Source organism: Lycorma delicatula, chromosome 2 (genome assembly GCF_047948215.1).
Source record: "Lycorma delicatula isolate Av1 chromosome 2, ASM4794821v1, whole genome shotgun sequence".
NCBI classification, from domain to species: domain Eukaryota; kingdom Metazoa; phylum Arthropoda; class Insecta; order Hemiptera; family Fulgoridae; genus Lycorma; species Lycorma delicatula.
The window spans coordinates 36,420,096-36,441,726 of NC_134456.1; the positions used below are offsets into that span (position 1 = coordinate 36,420,096).

The window sequence follows — 21,631 nt, forward strand, 5'->3', positions numbered from 1 at the left end:
AGGAATCAATAGTCTCATCGAAAGTAAGAATGACCCTTCAGTTTGCTGAAGAGTCGAGGTCTATACTGCATCGAGGATTTTTATATTATTCCTCAATGCAGCTGTCCTAATATGATTATTTATAGTACAAAATTTTCTTGTTTTCAGCAGAATTTTCATATAAATAATAAGGTAATGTTACTAATATTATATTAGTATATGTAGAAGAAAGAATCACTCTAACAAACAAATCACAAACTGAATTTACATTTCCAATGTCATCACCACCTATGTTATTTGTACCACCAATTAGAAACAAGAAATCTCTTATTTAAGATTTTCCTACCCATAGCAGAGCACGAACAATATAGTAACAATATAAACAAGACCAACAGCTCCATAAAGCTGTACCAGCAAGCAACCAATCCAATATTATCTCCAAATATGATGTATCTGGATTTCATTTGTTCCATTGTCAGATCTATTATTTGTTGTTTCAGCCCTGTGGATAATAGATTTATTAGGTTTTACTTCACTGTAGGTAATAACTCCTTCTGCAACCAAAGGATTTCTTAGTTTCTCAAAGTGTCCATGATCACCTTCTAGATCAAGGATCTAGCTTTGTCTAATCATCATTAAAATCTGAGATTTTTCAGAGAGTTGATTTTGTAGTTTCTTAATTTCAATTTTATAATTATCAATGAGTCTGTTTAGCAATGAAATATTGCCTTTGAGATTTAACAGTCTTGTCCCAAATTCTAAACATGATCGTGCTACACAATCATCAACCATATTGTCCCAGTCAACAAGATCAGAACATGCCATTATTTTATTGCTTTCAGTGAAACCATTTAAATCAGTTTTATTTTAGATGTTCTTAATATTAATAATCATAACATATCCGGTTTCACTGTTACAAACAATTACTGCAGATAAAACAGTAAGTTACATTACATAATATATCAAGGTCATATGGATTATTTCTCTTAAAACAAAATATTGTTACTATTATGCACTATACACAACTTACAGAGTAAATTTCCATTGCCAATTTTGGAAGCAGTTATACCTTGACTGCAGATAACAATTTTGACCATAGGACTCTGTAAGATAGCAGCACTGTTAACAAGTTAATTTCATAACCTGATTATACAACATACCTTGAGGTATGAGTATTATATTGGTCAGAGAACTTATTAAAGATTATGTAACAAAAGAAAATTAAAAAAGAATTATATTTACCATTTGCTACTAATCATCTTGGCGCAAATCACTTCAAGAATAATCACTTTTAACCATTTAATCAAGAGCTTATCGCAACATAGACTGCCCTTGTTTTTAGTTACTTCCCTCTCACATGGGAGGGAATAACTTTTAATTTGAAAAATATTAAAACTAACAAATGAATTACGCATAGTTGATAGTTTCCTTAAATTTTAAATGTTTGTTTGGGATTTACACTTTAAATATTTTAAATATTGGAAGTATTTATTGTATTATAAATTAAATAGAAAACTACATTCTTGTACTCTCTGATTAAGGTACCTTAACTAATTGGTTACTTAAGTAACATACATTACCTTGCTTATTCAGATTTATATTTAAAGCACAACTAACTAAATAAAATTATTTTATTCTAGTCAAATAAATTTTTCAGTTGTTTTGCCTGAATTAACTTTTTAATTTATTCTGTTCAGATGGTTGAATGTTAATAAAAAGGCATGTGTTTTTGAGATCACAAAACAACTAATTTTTTTTGTTGACAGAATCTTATAATTTCCCACAAATTGTATTTAAACTTCTCATTGCCTTTTTTTAACCTTTGGGACCACCATTAGGTATTGCTTCAGAGGATGAGATGAATGATAAGTAGCATGTGAAAATGCCATGCCTGACCAGGATTTGAACCCAGGACCTCTGGATGAAAGATCGAGATGCTACCACTTGCCGCATGGAGTAGCATCATTGACTTAATTATAAAATTTTTTTAAAATATTTTCATTATTTGTTTGTTGTATTTTATTTCTTATTATTTACTTTCTTTTATAGGACAAGTACTGCAGGAAGTGACTATTGTACAGAGTTACGTAGTTCAAGTGCATATCGTAAAAAAGTATTACATCAGGGTAGTTTAAGTGATGAGAAAAGTCACCATCATTTTAGTAGTAATGAGAGCATTGGTTCTATCATTGGTAAGTTAAATTTATAATTTTAATTTTATGTGATTGATTCTTTGAAGCATTGTTGTTATTTATTTTGAATATAATATTTCCTTATTTTCATGAACCTTAATAAACCTTGTGTTGAAATGTGATTGCATTGAAATGCTTCCCACATGTTTGATTTTTGCATATTGATTTATTTGCAGACATTGGCAGATTAGTGTAGCTCAGGTGCTTTAAATGTATGATTCCCTGAAACTGTTGTTATTAGTGTAAAAATAAAAATATAATTTCTTCTTTTCTCTTTCATAATGTTTGTTTATCACTATTTTGATAGAAAAATACACCACTTCTCTGTTACTACTAACACTTCTACTACTACTACTACTACTACACTACACTTCTCTGAATACTACTAATGTAATTAGGTTCTTCTATTAATTGTGTAGATAATTTTTTCTGACTTTCCTCCAAGGTTATTAGTATTTTCAGAATATGCATTTCCTGTGTATTTAAAATATTTTAAATATTTTTAAATATGTGCTAGTGGTTATTTTTACTTTCACATTTATTTTTATAAATTTATCTTAAAAACTGTTTATTACAACTCTAGAAATATCTTTCTAAAGTTATATCAGATGTGTATGCTGCTGCATAACTGGGAGAGAATATAAGCTTGAGATTTTTATTTATTGGTTTTAAAACCAATAAATAAAAATTATTTATTGGTCTTTCCTATCACATTTGAATCATTTGTATAAGGAAAATTCAGAAAATATAATTGCTTATTTGATTGCTGCTGATTTACTAAGATGATTTTTAGTTGACAGACTTTCTCTTTGATACTACATAGAACTGCTTATCAAGTCCAAGCTCTGCCTTTTTCCTGACCTAAGTAATTCACTTCCTGTGCTTATATAAAGAGAGGTCTCTTTATATAATAACCATAGATGCACATTTACTCAGTTTATGAGGGTTAAAAGAAACTGTACCTATTGAAATTTATTATGAACTTAAAACATATTTGTGGCTCGAAAGATGGCTTTACATGATTTATAGTATTATAATGTAGTGACTGTCAAATTAATTTGAAAAACAAAGAACTGAGCATCCTTTCATGCAACAAATCTTGTGCCTGAAACTTAAAAACAATTTTATATTCATTAAAGAAGCAAACCTAAAATAAAGTATTTCATCCTCTCTGCTTGAATCCATTTGCCATTTTAGCTATCTTTAATTGTTTTAAGAATACATGTAAAAAAAATTTAATCTGTAAGTTTAAAAGCTTGTAAATATTTCTACTTGTTGAAAATAAACTTTGCTTGATAGTTGTTTTGATTATTATTTGGTATTCATTTGTGATCTATAATAATGTAAGCGCAATAAATTTTCAGATAAAAATATTTTGAAACTTCATAGTAGTGCTGCATGCTCATGGCTCAATCGAGAGATTAACAATTGAAAGCATTTATATAATCACAGTTTATAAATTTGAGAACAGAATAAAATAAGACAAATCATTTTGGATACGATGATAATAATAAATATGACAATAATAGTAATAATAATTGATGATAATAATAATAATAATAATAATGGTAATCACAACCATGCCAATAATAACAGTGATTACATAAAAACAGAATTTAAAGTAAGGTCAGGATTTATATACAGGTAGTTAAATATAAAAAATCAGAATTCAGTCCTACTAATAAAAGACATTATCATGACTGCTTATATTTACACTTACAACAACTGTTGTTTTATTAGTACGAAGATAAAATTAGTGTAAAGTTCTTTTGCTGCAAATACCTTTCCTTTTTATTAATAAAACTACCCTTGCAATTTATGAATGAGTTTAATGCTTTCCTTAATTGTCTATAATAACTCACTAAACAACCTCCTGCATTCTCACACTGCCCACACTGGAATGCTTGTGACATCACGTCAAACTCTACCCTGCACCCTTTGTACTACATGTTAACAGATAATGCCAATTTACAATCGCAATGGGCACAACCAGCAATATCCCTGTACTCACTTCTTCAGAAATGATCTTAACTCATTTTTCGTGTTGTATTTATATTTCTATCCTCTTGACTTGCAGAACCAGACCCAAATTGTTTAAATGTTGAGGCATGAGAATTGATCATCCGAGCCCTTACATTTTCCCGTGAATTCCTACTGTGGCCTAATAATTCTTTTCATGGAACTGGTAGGTGTGTTGGTAGACAGTATTACAAAGAATGATTGTTAAACAGACCTGTTACCCTGTGAAACAAGATTCCTTGTAGTCCCCTTCTTGATTCATTCCATTATTATATTGGCAGGAATCTGTTATTCAGGTCCATTATATCGTTATAGTGGTTTACAAGTTTTATCACTATTATTATTATTAAAATGTATTTGTGTTATACTAGCTGTACCACTAAGTTCTCCCGGTACTTTAATAACCTAATCTATGTGTGAAAATAATGGAAAAAGTTCTTATAAACATATTTGCTAAAATGCTTCATTTCCAAGTCACAGCTAATGAAAGATTTCAACAATTCCAGTGAAATGAGGTTGTTGTGAAATTTTTAAGACTTTAATTAAGGGGCAGAATTAGTAATTTCATATGGTTTTTGAACTGAAAAACAAATAAAATAGGTCCCAGAACCATATTTGCAGAAGTTTTTGAGAAATCTGGGGTGAAAACCATAAAATTGGGGTAAAAAAACTCAGTTTTTTATTGTTTGACATACAATAACTTTTTTAAATGGGTAATAAACAAATGAAACGTTTAAATAAGACTTGTAGAGAATTTAATTCTGAACAAAATGGTGTAAGATAAGTTGAATGAAACAAAGAAAAGTAAAAAAAATTGAATTTATTTAGAAACAGTACACCAGACCAAAGTACATTAAATGTACCAGTTTATAATAAATGTTCAAAAATGAGCCTGCCATTTTCAACACATTTCTTGACACACTTCTGTACTGTTTTTGCTGCTCTTTTTAATTCTTTAGGGCTATCCTTAAGTTGCTCAGCTGCATTCATAATGCAAACATTTTAATCCTCATGAATGTATTTTTGTTTTGTATACAGTATTCTTCATTCATCCCAGGCCCAAAAATTTAAACATGTTAGATCTGGCGATCTTGATGGCCAGAATGTGGACCTCCATGACCGATCCATTTCTCAGGGAAATGACTTAAGTGAGTGGAAGTGGAGAGGCACGCCATTATGCTGAAAGTATACTTTGCATCTCAGTGCTAGAGGAACATCTTCAAGCAGCTGCAGCAAATCTTGAAAAAAGTGCAAGTAGACATCAGCATTTAAGCAGCCAGGTAATATGAATGGTTCAGACAGCTGATTGTGAAGAAGGCCTCACTATACACTAATGCTAAATCAGTGTTGAAAATTGCCTTCTACCATTTTGTGAGGATTTACTTCTGCCCATGTGTGCTCATTGATGCCATATTGAGTGAAATTTGCCTCGTAAACAAAACATTCTTGTAAAGTTGTCAATTTATATTCCACCAGTTGCAGAACTTCAAGCAAAACAGGCCATCTCTTGAATGTAGATGTTGAACAAATGTGATGTTCAATGTGGTTGTCTAACATAAGGATAAAACTTGTTTTGTTTAAGTGCCCTCCAAACCATCAAATGTAAAACTCCAATCCACTTGGAAAGACATTGTGTATTGACGCCCGGATTGCGTGGACGGATTTCTAAAAAATTGCAGATATGGTTCTGGGACCTATTTTATTTTATTTTTCAGGTCTAAAACCATAAGAAATCACTAATTCTGCTCCTTAATTAACATCCTGAAAATTTCAGTACGGTCTCATTTCACTGGGGTAGCTGAAATCCTAGAAAAATCTTTCACTTGTCGTAATTTGCAAACAAAGCATTTTCGGACATATGTTTGCTTATATGATGTACTCTTTCTATTATTTTAATGAGTAAAATAGTATGAAAGACCCAGGAGAACTTTGTGATACACCTGTATTTTATGCAAGATATTTTCTATGATTTATAAATGATGTATATTATAATGTCTTATTAATAAAAAGAAGTTTGTTATTTCTAAAATACTGCATTTTTTTGCAATGATGGACTGTTTTTAATGGGTAACTATCAACAAACAATTCTTTTAAAAATATTATGACACTTTGTACTTTAAACTGATTGACTTTACATTAGCTCATTCATTTCATCCTTTGAAATTGTTAAAATTGACATAAAATGAATACAACCTACATTAAAACTATTTTTCTTATGTGTATAAGATTGAAAAAGTACACATTTCCTACTGATTAAGAAGGTCATATATTTCTAGCTTACTTAACAAAATTAAACTAATTATTCTAGTATTTAAAAATAATTCAACTTGTAGGAAATAGCAGTTTAGACATAGGTAGAGTAATAATTTATGTTTTTAGTGTTAAAATTTTATTATTTTGTAAATAAAAATATAGATTAGTCTATGATTAATGTATGTTAAGGTCGTGGAAAAGGAGCAGGTACAATATTAGAAACAGTCGGTGTAAAAGAGGTTCGTTTTTTAAAATTGAATCAACTGCATTTTCAGCGATTGAAAGATGAAAGACTAATTTTGTCTACTGCAAACAAGATACCATTGGCCATTTTCTCTCACTTTCCTTACAACAGGAACTGTAGAATTGGCAGGTAAGATTCCTTTTATTATTATTTAGTCAATATTTATTTTACTGTTAAAATGCTTTACTTAATTTCTCATTAAGGCTGTAATGTAACTTAAAATTTGCATTATTATTGACAATTTGAAGATGTTAGTAGCATTCCTTTTAACAAACACATACTGAATGAGCTATCTATTATAATCAGTAATTGTAAGAAATTTAATAACTAGATATAAATTCTTGCTTGCTGACATATTAAATTTACTCATAGATATACAGTGCTGTTTATTTTTATTTTCTTTCTGCTATTTTGGAATATGTGCAGTATTTTAGAAAATCTCTTTTAAAACATTAGATTACCTGAAATGCAACTACAGTAAATACAAACAGCATATTATTAACATAAAAAACAGGGGAGGGGGCAGTGAAAGAGAGGTAACACCTTAAAATCAGAAAATGGACAGCCTCCCTCAAGAATGTGAAACAGCTTTTTTAAAACATTTCTTCATTTTTTTAAGATCTGAAAAAGAAAGTTAATTTTTATTATATTTATTTTTTATATAGATAATTAAAGTTTATATACCATTCATTCTATTTTAAATATTACTTTTAAATCTTGGTATCAAACTTTATTTTAATAAAATTTCCTTTAAAGCAATTCAGAGTAAAAATCAGTTCAGCTTATAAATAAAAAGTATCTAGCCATATATTTTAGAAAAGAAAAATCCATTTTCCATACTAAAATGTATTTATATATTTGTTTAAAAGTATTTGACTTTGTAGATGAAATCAATTTTTATTTTGTTTAGTAATTTTAAAAACCTTGTCAGGATGAGGTAAATCATTTAAGTTTTAATGTGATTCTCTGAACAGTTTACATTAAATTTCAATGTTTGCAAATGCCAAATAATTTGTTAAATGAGTAAGGCTGCCCTTTAGAAATCTTGTTCTTGTTTTCTTTAATATCTGAAGGAAAAATTGTTTTGGTTACCTTGTATATTTAAACTGTCAATGTAAAGTTATTGATCAGTAATGTGGGTTTTACTCAATTCCTTTCTCTTTTTTGCATTTACTACATTTTAACTACAAGTTCATAACTTCAGGTATGATTACATCAGTTTGTTATTGTAGGTTGTGATGATAAAAACATAACAGTATAAAAAAAATGTAGCAATTCTTAAGAATAATTATGTCTTACGTGTGATTATTTGGGGAATAATAAGGGTAAAGTGGTTTCCCATTACCGTCTGTAAATTGGATAAATGCCAAGAAAAGTAATCTTCAGATCATTTTACCCTGTTTTTTTTTTTTTTTTATACAAAAGGGGTGATAAATAAGTACAATTATATATATACACTAGAACAGAAGCTTCTACAGATTGGTTCCATTTTGTAACTACATTGTCTCACTACAAGTATGCCAATTCTTGTTGAATTTTGTTCCTTCATATTTTTTTTTTTTTTGTCAATAACTATTGCCATGGAGTTGGGTGTACCTGTTACACCAACACATTTAAAAGAGCATGCCATGATTGAATTTTTAACAGCTGATAAAGTAATCCATAAAAATAAAAAGTAAGACATAAGCTATTTATTGTGATGAAACTTGATCAAACTACTATGAATATCTGAGTTAACCTGTGTGTGTGACTGGTAAGAATCATCAAAAAGGAAAATATTCAAAGCAACCATCACATCACTTCAAAAGAACTAGTAGGACACATTATCAAGTAATGGTGTTATTGTAAAATCTATAAGAACTAACAAAATTTAAATTCAAACATGTTCCGCATTCTATTTATTGAATCTGTTCCCTGGAATTTTCACTTCTTCCAAAATTTAAATTGGTCCTTGTAGGCATTCATTTCACTACATAAATGAAGAGCACTCTGAGATCACAGATCAAAAAAAAGACTATTGGAATTCCGAATTGATGTGATGAGAAATTGGTTCCTGTCAGAAGAAATTTATGTATCTCTATATGGTGACTATGTCACAAATTAAAAGTAAGCACTCATAGGCAGTAAAATGTGCTTTCATATCTTTTTTTTTATTCAAATATATCCTCCAGTTTATTAGTTACCAGGTGCATTCCTTCCTTCAGTAACAAGTGCATTCAGTCTGTCCTTGAACTAAAATATTACTTGTTCTTCATAGAACTTGTGCAATTATTTTTAATTAAAGATCAGTTATTTACTTATATAAATATCAATACATTTCTTTTTGAAGTATGTGTTACATTTATATATATATATTGTTGCCGAATGGCTTCGACGGTTCATATTTCATAACCTTGTGGTGGCCCTGAAAAGGGCTGTTTTTTGCGTTAGCTCTTAGAAGAGCTGTTGGGTCCAGAAGCTGGTCTCCGGCAAGGTCAGGGAGTTGCAGCTCGCCATTGAAGTCCAACCGAGCTTTCCCTCAGTGGCAGCTGGGTCCCCACTACAGCGTGGCAGTGGTGGCCCCCAGAGCCTCGATGTGTCGGGCCGGCGTCGGTCGTCCTTCGCCGGCGCGGCCGAGTCGGTTCTCCCCGAGCAATCCCGCACTGGGCCGGCTCCTGCAGCTGAGTCCACCGGTTAGGGCGATTGAAGCCCGGCGAACTTGAGCTGGAGCGGGAAGGTAGCGTCTGCATCCAGTGACTCCCTCGGGCGGACCGGCTATGCCTGCTACTCCAGCGGGGGATGTTGGCATCCACCAAGAGGTCCCACGTTGAGCCAGCCAGGGAACTTCTTCTGTCTTCTTCCTCCTTCTTCTTCTTGGTCTTCTTAAGGTGGTGATCGACGATGAATTGCCAATTGTATATGCTCTTTTATTGGAGAGTGGTGGGGCTGCAGCATCGCTATGGTGGGGAGTAATGCTTGTAACCGCACATCTGTATACTATGCGCCCTCTCACATCGTTGCTGCTGTTATCGCCCGCCGATATTAAATTAGACATATATGTGGTAACAATATATATTTATACATACATGCATATTTCTTTGTATTTTATTTTATTTGTAAAAGAGGAAAATCTACAAAGACATTGGTTGATTTATTGATCCCTGGCAACATTAATGGCACAAGTCTAAAAAATACAATCAGAAAGATACAGGGCAGAGACACCATATCTTCTCCAATATTTGTTTAGTAATGACCATTGTTATATATTCTTGAAAAAAGAACCTATAGAAATACAAACCTATAGTATCTTTTTTTTACAAAAAAGATACTAGGGATGACAGCCTATTACGTAAATGTTTTTTGTTATGTTTTGCTATTGTTACTAGTAAGCATTTCTATACATCTCTTCATATTATTTGAAATGTATTTTTGTTATTTATATAACTCGTGATTGTACACGTGGGTGGTTTTTTAAAAGGTTCTTTTAAAATCAGTTCTATCAATCACACTTTTTAGCATTTAATTAAAATAAGAAAAAGTATTTGAGATAAGGCTAAATGCAGTTTTTTTAAGATTATTATGTATGGAATATGAGGATGCATTTTTATGTTTTTCTTAAAAAGTTGTAGATTAAAAAATAGGATTCTTGTTTAAACTTCCCTTTTTTGATGAAAAGGTTTTTTTAATATAATAAAAAATTAATGAATTTTTTTTTATCTGGAAGTAGTTAAAACAGAAATTTATTTCTCTTCCTTTGTATTTGTATCTTTCAATTTTACAAAAGAAACTGTTTTTAAAATGATAAATTATAATCTTCATAACACGTAAAGTATAATATTATGAGGTTTAATGCAGTAATACATGTAGGTTTAATACTTAGTACTTTTTAATATTAATTTTTATTCTGTGACATTCAGTAATAAGTGTAATAAAAATATTAATACATATTTAATAAAACTGGGCCAAATGTACATGCAAAAAAATGTTTTTGCTTGTGAAAGCACTTTTAATTGCTCTTGTGATATTCAACAGCGAGAGTAGTTGTGTTGTTTTGTACCACAATTATGATGACTGAAGTTGTTTTTTAGTTTCATTTTTTAATAAATCATATACTGTTGACAGCGAGTCATTAGCCAGTTAGGTTTCCTTGTATTACAGGAATTAGTTGATCAATTGCAGTCTTGGGCTACTGATATTTTATTTTACTTCACAGACTTTAAATCCAGAATGTGCCCCTTAAAAGTTCCAAAAACAAGAGATATTATTTGGGGTTCTTCAGATTTCTAGGGTTCAGTTTACTATCTTATTCAGGATTAAAGTTATTGCTGGCAGATATTTTTGATAGGGAAACATTTCTTTGGAGGGTGGTTAAAAGTTGTAAATTTGAACTGTGCCTTTTCAGTTTTATGAGTGTTATGTTATAAATTTCATATTCTCAGCTGTGTTAAAATGTGTTTTTTTTCTGTTGTTAATATTGGTTGTGATTTATTTCTGTGAAAAGGTTGACAAATCTTGAATGTATTACTGTGGGGTGCTCTTTTATAATCTAAAGTACGACTATTTGTCTAGTATAGATTTTTTAAAAGCCAGATCAGGCAGTATACATACTCCTAGAGTATTGTGTGTTCAGTTAGTGTGTTCTGTATGTAATAATTTGCTTTCTGTTCAAGAAGCTAATTAGTATCAAGCCTTGAAAAATTAAGTTCTTTTTTCTTAAACTTAAAATTACAAATATACAAAATTATATTATGTATATATGTATATAATAGGTTTATATATTTTTTTAAATTTTATTGGGTGTAAATAAATGTGCTGTTTTGTTTTTGTTTGTACAGTTTTGAGGTCCTTTATAAAATATTTCAGGTGATATGGAATGTTGGATGGTCTGTGAATTACAGTTGTAGAGTGACAGTATGTTAGCTTGGGTATTTGGAAATGTCATGAAAACATTAGATTGTATGTTCTTCTGTTTACGCCCACATAAAATAACAAAAAAAAAAAAAAAATAATAAATACAGCTTTAGAAAAAAAAAACTTTCTTAAAAAGACTTGACTTTTTTTCTTTAAAACACTTAAAAACTTTTTTAAAACCGTGCAGCAGATGTAAATAGGGGTTCAACATGTATGACTAATATCTCAATAGTTTAGGCTGAGTCATTCTGTCATTCCCACGTGCAAGAGCAATTATTGTTTTATGTGTACAATAATGTACTGTAAGCTATCACTTGTCTGGTGCCATGGCATGCCAATAAACAATTAAAGATTTTGTTGAGTCTATGTTATTAATGTTTAAAACTGATAACATCATTTATAATGCTTCACACCATTATTTTTTTCAGTGAAAGAAAGTATTTCAGTATATGTTATCGTGTTACTCCTAACAGTACCATACAGTTTTATAGTTCATTTTCATAACAGTTTTATTCAGTGTTATTTGTATTAATTTAAATTTATTCTATGCTTTTGAGCCAACTGGGTCTTAAAAAGAGTGATTCTGTCATAAAACATAAACTGGGAAAACCTTAAGTAGTACTAAAAAAAAATCAGCAATGTATATGCAACCTTAAAAGAAGATAACCCCGAAACTGTAGTCAGACATTGTTCAGAAAGCAAGTAGTGCAACAGGTCTTAGCAAAGGAACAAATTTTAATATAATAAAGAAACAAAATTGACGGTAAACATGTTAGCTCTGAAAAGAATTATAAGCATGTGAAAACGATTGAAAAGTTAGACAATTTTACTAAAACCCCTATCAGAAAAAAACATTCACTCGTTTTATTTTATTATTAAGCTTACTGAGTTGAACAAAATATTCAAAATATCTGAATAGTTCAAAAATTCTGAACTGCCAAATTTTTATTGAAGTACATTACATCATATTTAAAATCAATGAATTTTCATTTCATGTCCAGAAAAAATAATTCTTTATTGATTGAACATGAAGATATTATTTCATGGCATAGGAATATTAAGAGAAATTAAGTGATTTCAAAAATAGGGTAAGATAATTTATTTATTTTAGATGAAACTTGGGTTAATGCAGGATATGTATGGGAAAAGGTATGGATGGATAAAGAAATAAAGAGTGCAAAAGACACTTTTATGAAAAGTTTATCAACTGGTGTGAAAACCCCGGCTAGAAAAGGTAAACAGTTAATAGCAATGCGTATAGGAAGTGAAAATGGGTTTTTAAACAGTGGTTTATGGATATTTGAATCCAGATCTTCCAAAGAGTATTACAATAAAATGAAAGGTGACAATTTTATAGTGGTTTAAAAAAATTGTCAAAATTATTGCTGAAGAATTCTCGTAGTAATTGATAATGCACTGTACCATTACCTGAAAACTGAAAAAATTTTATATGCTTCGACCTGAGAAGTTGCCAAATGGTTAAAATCAAAGAAAATCGCATTCACTGAACACATATTAAAAGTATAATTTTTAAAAATAGTAGAATCAAATAAACGTTTCATCAGTTGAAAAAACAAAAATGTGTTGTTTTGTGTTTTACTCCATACTATTGCAATTTTAACCTGATAGAATTGAATGGGCACAAGTCAAAGCTACATTGGGAGTAAACACAATATTCAAGTTGTGATGTAAAAGATTTATTGATAGGAGGTGTTAATAGAGTAAATGCAAATGCTTAGAAAAATTGTACTCAACATGCAGTTAAAGAAGAAAAAATGTGGGAAGCTGACAGTTTATGTGAAAATATTATTGAAAATATTGTGATAAATTTGGGAAATGATGACAATAGTTCAACAGACAACAGCTCTTGGTTACTGAAGAAATACTTTGAGGTAACAGATATTTTTTTCTGTTTTACTTGATGAAATTTTAATATAGCGGTAATGTACTTTCTTAAAAATTTTATTTTTAAGGTAAATATATAATTTTATCATAATTTTTGTAGTAAAATATATTTTTATATTTTAAGTAGAGAGAAGTGTTTTTTTCTCAGATGGATTGTGCTAAATTAAATTAAATTAGAATCATCATATTGTTATGTTTTAGTTTACTGTACAGTCACATGAGACAAATTATAGCAGCATTCACCTCAATATGTTGGAAAATCTTGCCTGTCCTCAGCTACAACATTTACAACTTAGGTCCATTTCCTAACAGGATGGTGCCCTGCTACATTGGGCTATATCCATTCATGAATTTCTGAGTAACAAATCTCCTAATCAGTGGATTCGTTACAATGGTCCAGCAACCTGGCCACAAAGATTAAGCGAGTTAATGCCTTGCATTCTTTTTTGTTTGGGATCATGCCCATAATTTTGGATTGCTGACACTGGACATTTGAATGCAAAGAATCGTCTCTGATTTACTAACACTGATGCCAACATACGCATCACAATTTATAAATATTGGATTACTGCCTCTTTCTTTATCTGTTTAACCTCCAAAACCACTGTAAGGTATTACTTAAGGGATGAATGATGTGAATAAATGTAAATGAAGTGTAGTCTTGTACAGTCTCAGGTCGATCATTCCTGAGACATGTGGTAAATTGAAACCCAACCACCAAAGAACACCAGTATCCACAATCTAATATTCAAATCCATATAAAAGTAGCTTTAGTAGGATTTGAACCTTAGAACTCTCGACTTCAAAACCAGCAGATTTGCAATGACAAGTTTACCACTAGACCAACCCAGTGGGTTTTTGGATTACTGCCTAGACATTGGATGAACTCTAAATGGAGCACATGTGGAATGCTTGTGAATTTCATATCAAAAATAGAATTTGAAGTAAGATCTATCTTATGAAATAACCGTGGTTCTTTCATAAGGTATGTAGTAATAATTTTTTATATTCAATTATCTTTTATGATCTCTGTACACTCTTCTTTTCTGTACATCACTTCTTTTCTTTTTAGATCTTTTGTACACTCTCTACATTATTAACACATTTTGGCAGCTTTTATGTTAGTTTTTTTTTAACTCTTAACTGTAGTTTATATGTAGTTAAGAATGTTTCTGCAAGTACTTTATATCTTAAGCAATTGCTTTCGTGGTTTGAAATTTTGTGTATATATTATGGTATAAAGAAATACATACATAACAGAGTAACATCTTTGGAAAAAAACTAATACAATATTGTTCTTTGTAAAAGACACCTTTTCTTTCAGTGATCTTTTTTTAATGTTTTATACTTTGAGTATTTATAAGATGTTTTGTATTAACATAATTAGATAGTAGTATCATCTTTCTTTTAAAATGGTTTTTTTTATGTACTATTGACACCTTAATTTTATTTTTATTTTACGGGTTTTTATTTAGAAATGTTGAAGTTCATTTTTTAAAATGATTTTTGTATTAGTGTTTATTTTATTGTTAAAAGTGTATTTGTTGGAAAATTTGTAGTGAAAAAGTTGGATCAATTCAAGAGAAAAAATGGAAAATTAATAGACTGCTTCGAATATTTTCTGTCACCTCACTGAAATTCTGGAAGGCGCCTTCATCAGTTTTAAACTTTAAATATGAAGATAATGAAGATAGTGGTGTTAAATATACCCTAATTAATTGATTTATTTAATATTTATAAGGTTTGACTTATAATTTTGTAATTGTTTATTTTATACATTTAATTATTTTTTTTTTAATATCCAATTTAAACTGTAATTTAGTTTCTAAATATATGGAAATGCCAACTCTGTGGTGAGGTGGTAGCATTTCAGCCTTTCATCCTGAAGATCCCTGTTTTGAATCAGTCAGACATGGAATTTTTACACGTTTAAAAATGTCAACTCCATATTCCCATATGCTTATCAATCCATCAGCTTATGTGTTGATCAATGAAAAATTTAATACTGCCTCATTTGAAATTTTAACTTTATTTCGTCACACTTATCAGTAAAAAAATTTTTTTGTTGAATTGAATAAAAATTTAAGTATTTATTTCATTTAATTTAAATATATATAATGCCTGACAATGTAACTGTGTTAACTAGAAGGTGAGCATTATCATGTATCAGATGTTAGTTAATGCCATCTGATTCCATCTCTTGACACTGAGATAATTGCTGAATCACTAATAAAATTTTGCTTGATTCTTTAACTCTTTCTTGTTGATTCAAAGATATGGTTACAGTTTCTAATGAGATTATTGTTTTTCTTTAGTTGACCTTTTTATATACACCTTATTCAAATTTTTCTTGGTCCATACAAGTCGGTTGCAAAAAATTTCACTCTAACAGTTGTATAATAATACAACTAATAGTGATATATACTATTAATGTCAGTAATGTACTAACAGTATATATTACATTTTTGTAAATTACAATATTTGCCTGCTTGTATTACAAACAAAAAATTAATAAATATAAAAAGAGAAAAGTATTATTTATTCTTACATTGCTTATTTACTCAAAGTTCTTTTTTTAATCCTCTACAAAATTTAGTTTGAAAAATAAATTTTATCATTAAATATATTGTTAATTTCTTAAAGTTAATTATTTAAATATTTGTGAAATTATTTTTTAATGCATGTTATTTTCTAATACAATTAATCTGAAATAATTTTCACTGATATTGTTTTATTATTGAAACTGTTCATTTATAATTTTGCTAGCTTAATTATTTTCTTATATGGCCATTTATACCCCAGTTGGTATTTGGCCTCACCAACATGGTGCCTCCATGTAATTCTGTCTCTCTCAATTTCTTCTGTTATACCCAGTGGCTTAATACCTTCCTGGACTTTATCCCACCATCTTGATCTTGTCTTCAAACTGGTCTTTTCCATGCCAAATCTCTTCAGCATAGTATTTTCCTCCTTCCTTATGAAATGCCCTGCCCATCTCAATCTTCTTCTGCTCTTGATCTCTGTCACAATATCTGGAACTATATACATTTCTCTTATTTCTCTATTATGCCATATTCTTCATTCATCATTTTCACGTGTAGGATCAAAAACTTTCCTTAGAACTGTATTCTCAAAGGTTTTTCTCAAAACTTTCTATTCTTCTTTCGTGTTAAGGTTCCAATTTTCAGCCCCATATATTAATACTGCCTGATGATTATTTTATAAATCCAAATCTTGGTGCTATTTGACAATAACCTGGACATTAGCTTCTTACATGCCTATAGGCTCCTGGTGACTGCTTTTAAACTGTTTGGACCTCACTTTTGTTACTATTCTTAGATGACAGCATGACTCCTAAGTAATTGTTTCTTGTACTCATTCGAAAATATTATCTTCAACCTGGATTATGTTCTGTCTATTTTGTAGTTGTTCATTTCCTTTTCTACCAAACAGCATGAACTTTGTTTTGGAATAGTTAATTCTAAGACCCACAAAATTTGCTTCTTTAATTAAGGTTTTGACTAGTTCCTTCAGAACCTCAAGGTTTTTGGCCATGATCATTACATCATTAGTAAACGCCAGAACATTTATCTTGGTACCTAAGTTTATCCCCAGATTTCTTTCCATATTGCTTCTTCTAGAGCGAGATTAAAAAGAATTGAAGATAACACATCTCCTTCTCTCATTGCTGTATTTACTTCAAGCAACGAAGAGACTTTACCATTTACTTTGACTTTATACTTGAAGTTTAGTACACTCATGCCAGCTAATCTGTTAAGCTTATCGGTGATACTGAAGCTTTGCATTTTTCCCATATTTCCTTGCAAAGTATAAAGGCTGACGTAAGCTTTAAAGGCTACCAATAAAACATTCACCATTTTATTGAACTCTATATATTTATCTATGAAATTTCTTAAAATAAAAACTTGTCCTGTTGTTGATCTTCCTTTGATGAAACCAACCTGATGTTTCCCAATTATTGAATCAATATACATTTCTAGGCATTTTCATATTATCATGGAAAGGACTTTGTGTGTACTGTTCAGTAAAGCTATTGTAATTATTACATGATTGTTTGCCCTCATTTTTGTGAATAGTTATGATAATAGCCTCTTTTTATTCCTCTGTTATAATTTCTTTCTCCATTTCCACTAACAGTTTGTGCAAACGTCAGCCCTCTCACCCCAAATGTTGTCAGTGTTTCTGCTGTTATACCATATTCACCAGCCTTATTGTTTTTAAGTTCTCAAATTGCTTCCTTTACTTCTTCTTGTGATTGATTTGGGATCCAGGGCTGCACATTTAGGTGTTCCAAACTGCTCTTCCCATCCCTCTTGTCTTCTCCACTTAGTAGCTCATGAAAGTGTGCTGTCCAAACTTGAAGGACTTGACTGCTTTTCACCACTATCTAACCTTCTTCATCCTTTACGCCATACACATTTGGAATGTAACCTTTTCTAAAGGATCTGATGGTGCAATAAAAGTCTCTTGTATTGTTAGCAGTACAATCTTCCTCCACTTTATGTATTACTTTATCAGTCCATTCTTGTTTTTTCTTTCTTGAAGTTCTGGTAGTTTCTCTATTGGGTTTTTTAGTTCTCTGGATCAAATTCACTTTGTGTCTGCAGCCAAATATCTTTAATTTTCTTTCTTTCTACCACATTCTTGTTGCACTTATCATCAAAGGCATGGTTGGTTTGACCTCCTCTGCGCACTCGTGGACTGTATTCGAGAAATTTATCCATTCTTTTTCTACTTTACTCTCCCCAGTACTATTTGTTTCCTCTAAAATTTGGAATCTGTTTGCCAGTTTTATTCTAAATTCCTGAATTGTTTCTTTGCTTTTAAGTTTTCCTATAGTTATTATCTTGTTATTGCTTTGTTTTTTTATTTTTCCTTACTTATTCTTTGGTTAACCATCACAAGGTTGTTGTTTGATATACATTCAGCTCCTCTTACAAAGGGTCTGTTGTGGTGTTTATATAACTACGATTAATAAGGACATGGTTTATTTGGTTTTTGTAGCACCATCTGGTGAGTACCAGGACTCTTTGTGGATGTTCTTTCTTTGAAAACTTGTGCTAACCATTTTCATATCTCCAGCTATTGCTGAACTGAGAAGTCTGACCTCATTATCATTTGATGTATCATGAAGACTTTCTCTTCTCACAACATGCTTTTATAAATCCTCCTTTCCTATATTAGTATTTGTATTTGTTTTTCCAACATTATTTTTAATTACTTGGTAACTTATTCTACTTTTGTTCCAGCATTTCATAGAATAAATCCTTAACATCATTATATGCCTCTTTAGTGGTTGAAGAGGCAGTTGATGATGTTGTTAAGGATTATCAATCCTATTATGATGTTATACAATCAAAGAAACTTAGTTGATGCATTACTAAATCTATCATCCCTAAATCTAATATTGCACATTGTTTCATTTTTGGCTTCAAATTTTGCCATAGCCCTTTCCATTCTTTTATTTATAGCAAAACCAGCTCTTCCATAGTAGTCCCCTGTTTCAGTGCCACTATAGTACTTAATTTAATTTTTCATGTTTATTTTTCAGCATATGCTAGGATACTGCTTCCTCCTGGTACTATTAAAGTTCTCACATCATGATCCATATCTTAAATTCTTTTGGCGTGTCTGATTTTTAATCCATACGCCCTGTCCTGCATCCGAGGCTAGTTGTTAGTGTTTTGTAACATGGCCTTTTTCCAAGGTTAGTTGTTAGCCCTACGCTCAATCCCCACAACCGAGGAGAACCGGTTTTGGGCTGCCTAGCTCAAGCCTACCTCATCAGTGCCAGGCCCACCAAAAAGGTGGTTTTTCTGCACCAAGGGGAGGTACTAGGACAAAATTTGCTCATACTTTCACTTCCACATCACTGAGTCTGGCAGTATGATGTCTTCATTAATAAGCAGAGAATGTAACAATGCCTGGTATCACCCTTCTGCAGGATTATAATTATATTGCAGAGCAAAACACTGTTTTATAATCTGGTTTGATTCATTGGACAATTACATATAAACCATATATTTGAAATTTAGCAATTGTTAATAATAAATAACAGTTTGAGTTTAATATGACTGAGTCTAACAAATAAATGTGGTAGGGCTTGATGACCCATTAAGATCATTGTACCAAAGTTATATAGTCACGTAGTACCAGCCTAATTTTTCTTTTTTAATTCTTAGAGCAAGCCTTCTTTTGGTGATTAAATTTGAATATGAACCTTTACCATTTATATATTGCTGAATGGTAGTGCTTACTTATTACATCAGTGTAATACTTTTATGTCTCAATCTGTGAGAAAGCTGTTCTTCAGGTTTAGAGAAGCAGGAATTCAGAGTAGTGAGTATTTACTGGCTCACCAGTTGTGGAATAGTGATCAGCATGCTGTCTTTTAATGTACTGGCTGTAGGTTTATTTCTCAGCGAGGTGTTTTTAGAATTCAAATCATCAGAAAAAAAAGTAAAAATATTTGTCACTGTAATTAGGCAATGATTAAAATTTGTTCATAAATATTTTACCATCCTCAAACATTGTCAAATTAAAAACAGATGGTATACCAAACAAATAGTAATACATATAATGATACTAAACATAATAGTATTATTACTATGTAATAAAAATACACAAATAATTCTACCAGTATGTTTATAAACTTGCAAAATTAGTAATTTTTAATATACTTACCAATTTAATATTTTGTAGTTATAAATGGTATGTAGTTATGCAATAATTTGTGGTTATGAAATAGTTTTATAACCATAGCTTTAAAACGTTTTTTACCTAGATTTTATACTCTTTTAGATAAAAAATAAAATCTTGCTTTTAATAAACAAATTAACAAAAAAAAATTTTTAAGGCAAATCACATAACATGTGTTACAAATTCCATACGTAGATGTTTGTTTAAAAAAAAATTGAATCAAATTGTTCAAATTCTACATTTTTAATAGTTTCTCTTCAATATTATGCATTTATTACAAACAATTGTTTAAGCTTTTCTGAAATTTAAAAATAGAGAGGACATTAAGCATAGTCATTCCTTCTTCCATTATGGTAATTATGAATTTTGAAACTTTTAAAACTAGTGGATTTGCATTGGGGATGACTGTGACCATTAAATGAATAGTCAAAATATTTAATTCCTTAAACAATATTTGGCTGATTTGCCATTTATCATCTTAGAGATAAATCTCACAGCCCTCTTGTAATCTAAGCACTTTATGGATGTATTGCATTATATTTTGTATTGCATTATTCATGCATGATGTAACACAAGTACTGTATATTTCTTTAAATGTATTTTTCTTAAGAGAATGATAATCTTCATAAATTATGCAATATTGAATTTCATATATATACATATATGTATTTTTTCTTCTAAAATCGATCCTTTCGAAAATCATATTCCTCTACACTATACAAATTATATTAATCTGACCTAAGTACAGAATAATAAAATAAAATAAAATTGGATGACACCTACCTTATTCCATAATTCAAGCAAGAGCGATTTTGCGAGTTCTTCGCATCATCAGTTGCTCTGTGTAATTTTTCAAATCATTCGTACCAAATCACACATTAAAATTGAAATTAAAAATCCTATACTATACATAAAAAATTTTTAAAAAAATTTAAATTAAAAATTACACATATATAAAAACAAGTATGAAGTTGTTTAATAAAATATATATATTGATAAGATTTTCCCAATATAGTTTCCAAGTTCACAAGCTATATCTGACAATATCCGTTTGTCCAATAACTTGTACACCCACTGCGATTTTTAGATGTCACGAAAATTTCATTCTTGGAAGAAATGAGTAATTACATTTTTATTTATTAGCTGAAAGTGTATTGCATGTCAACTGGTCCATCAACTTCTTATCAAGGGCAACTCTTATCTGCCCTCCAAATTGTTCTCATTTGCAACATAAAGGAACAAGACTTATTCCGAATGCATTATTTAGTTTCCACTCAACAACCCTTATAAATTCAGTCTTATTTTTAACATAAACAACAATAAACAATGATCCCAGAACCAGTCTCCAGAAGTAAGTGCAGAATAATAAATTATGTTATTGTTATAATAATTATTATGTTATTTCATTGACATGTAAATGAGTTTTAGT

The 21,631-nt window shown here is 30.2% G+C and overlaps 1 protein-coding gene across 1 annotated transcript in view; it reads left to right on the plus strand.

Moving 5' to 3' along the window:
• Positions 1–21,631, plus strand: part of LOC142320648 (CDK5 and ABL1 enzyme substrate 2) — a 71,231-nt gene that overhangs the window by 8,313 nt on the left and 41,287 nt on the right. The window contains exons 2-3 of the mRNA XM_075358685.1: positions 2,029–2,171; positions 6,633–6,816. Of these exons, the coding sequence (XP_075214800.1) occupies positions 2,029–2,171; positions 6,633–6,816 (327 nt within the window). The remainder of the gene's footprint in view (positions 1–2,028; positions 2,172–6,632; positions 6,817–21,631) is intronic.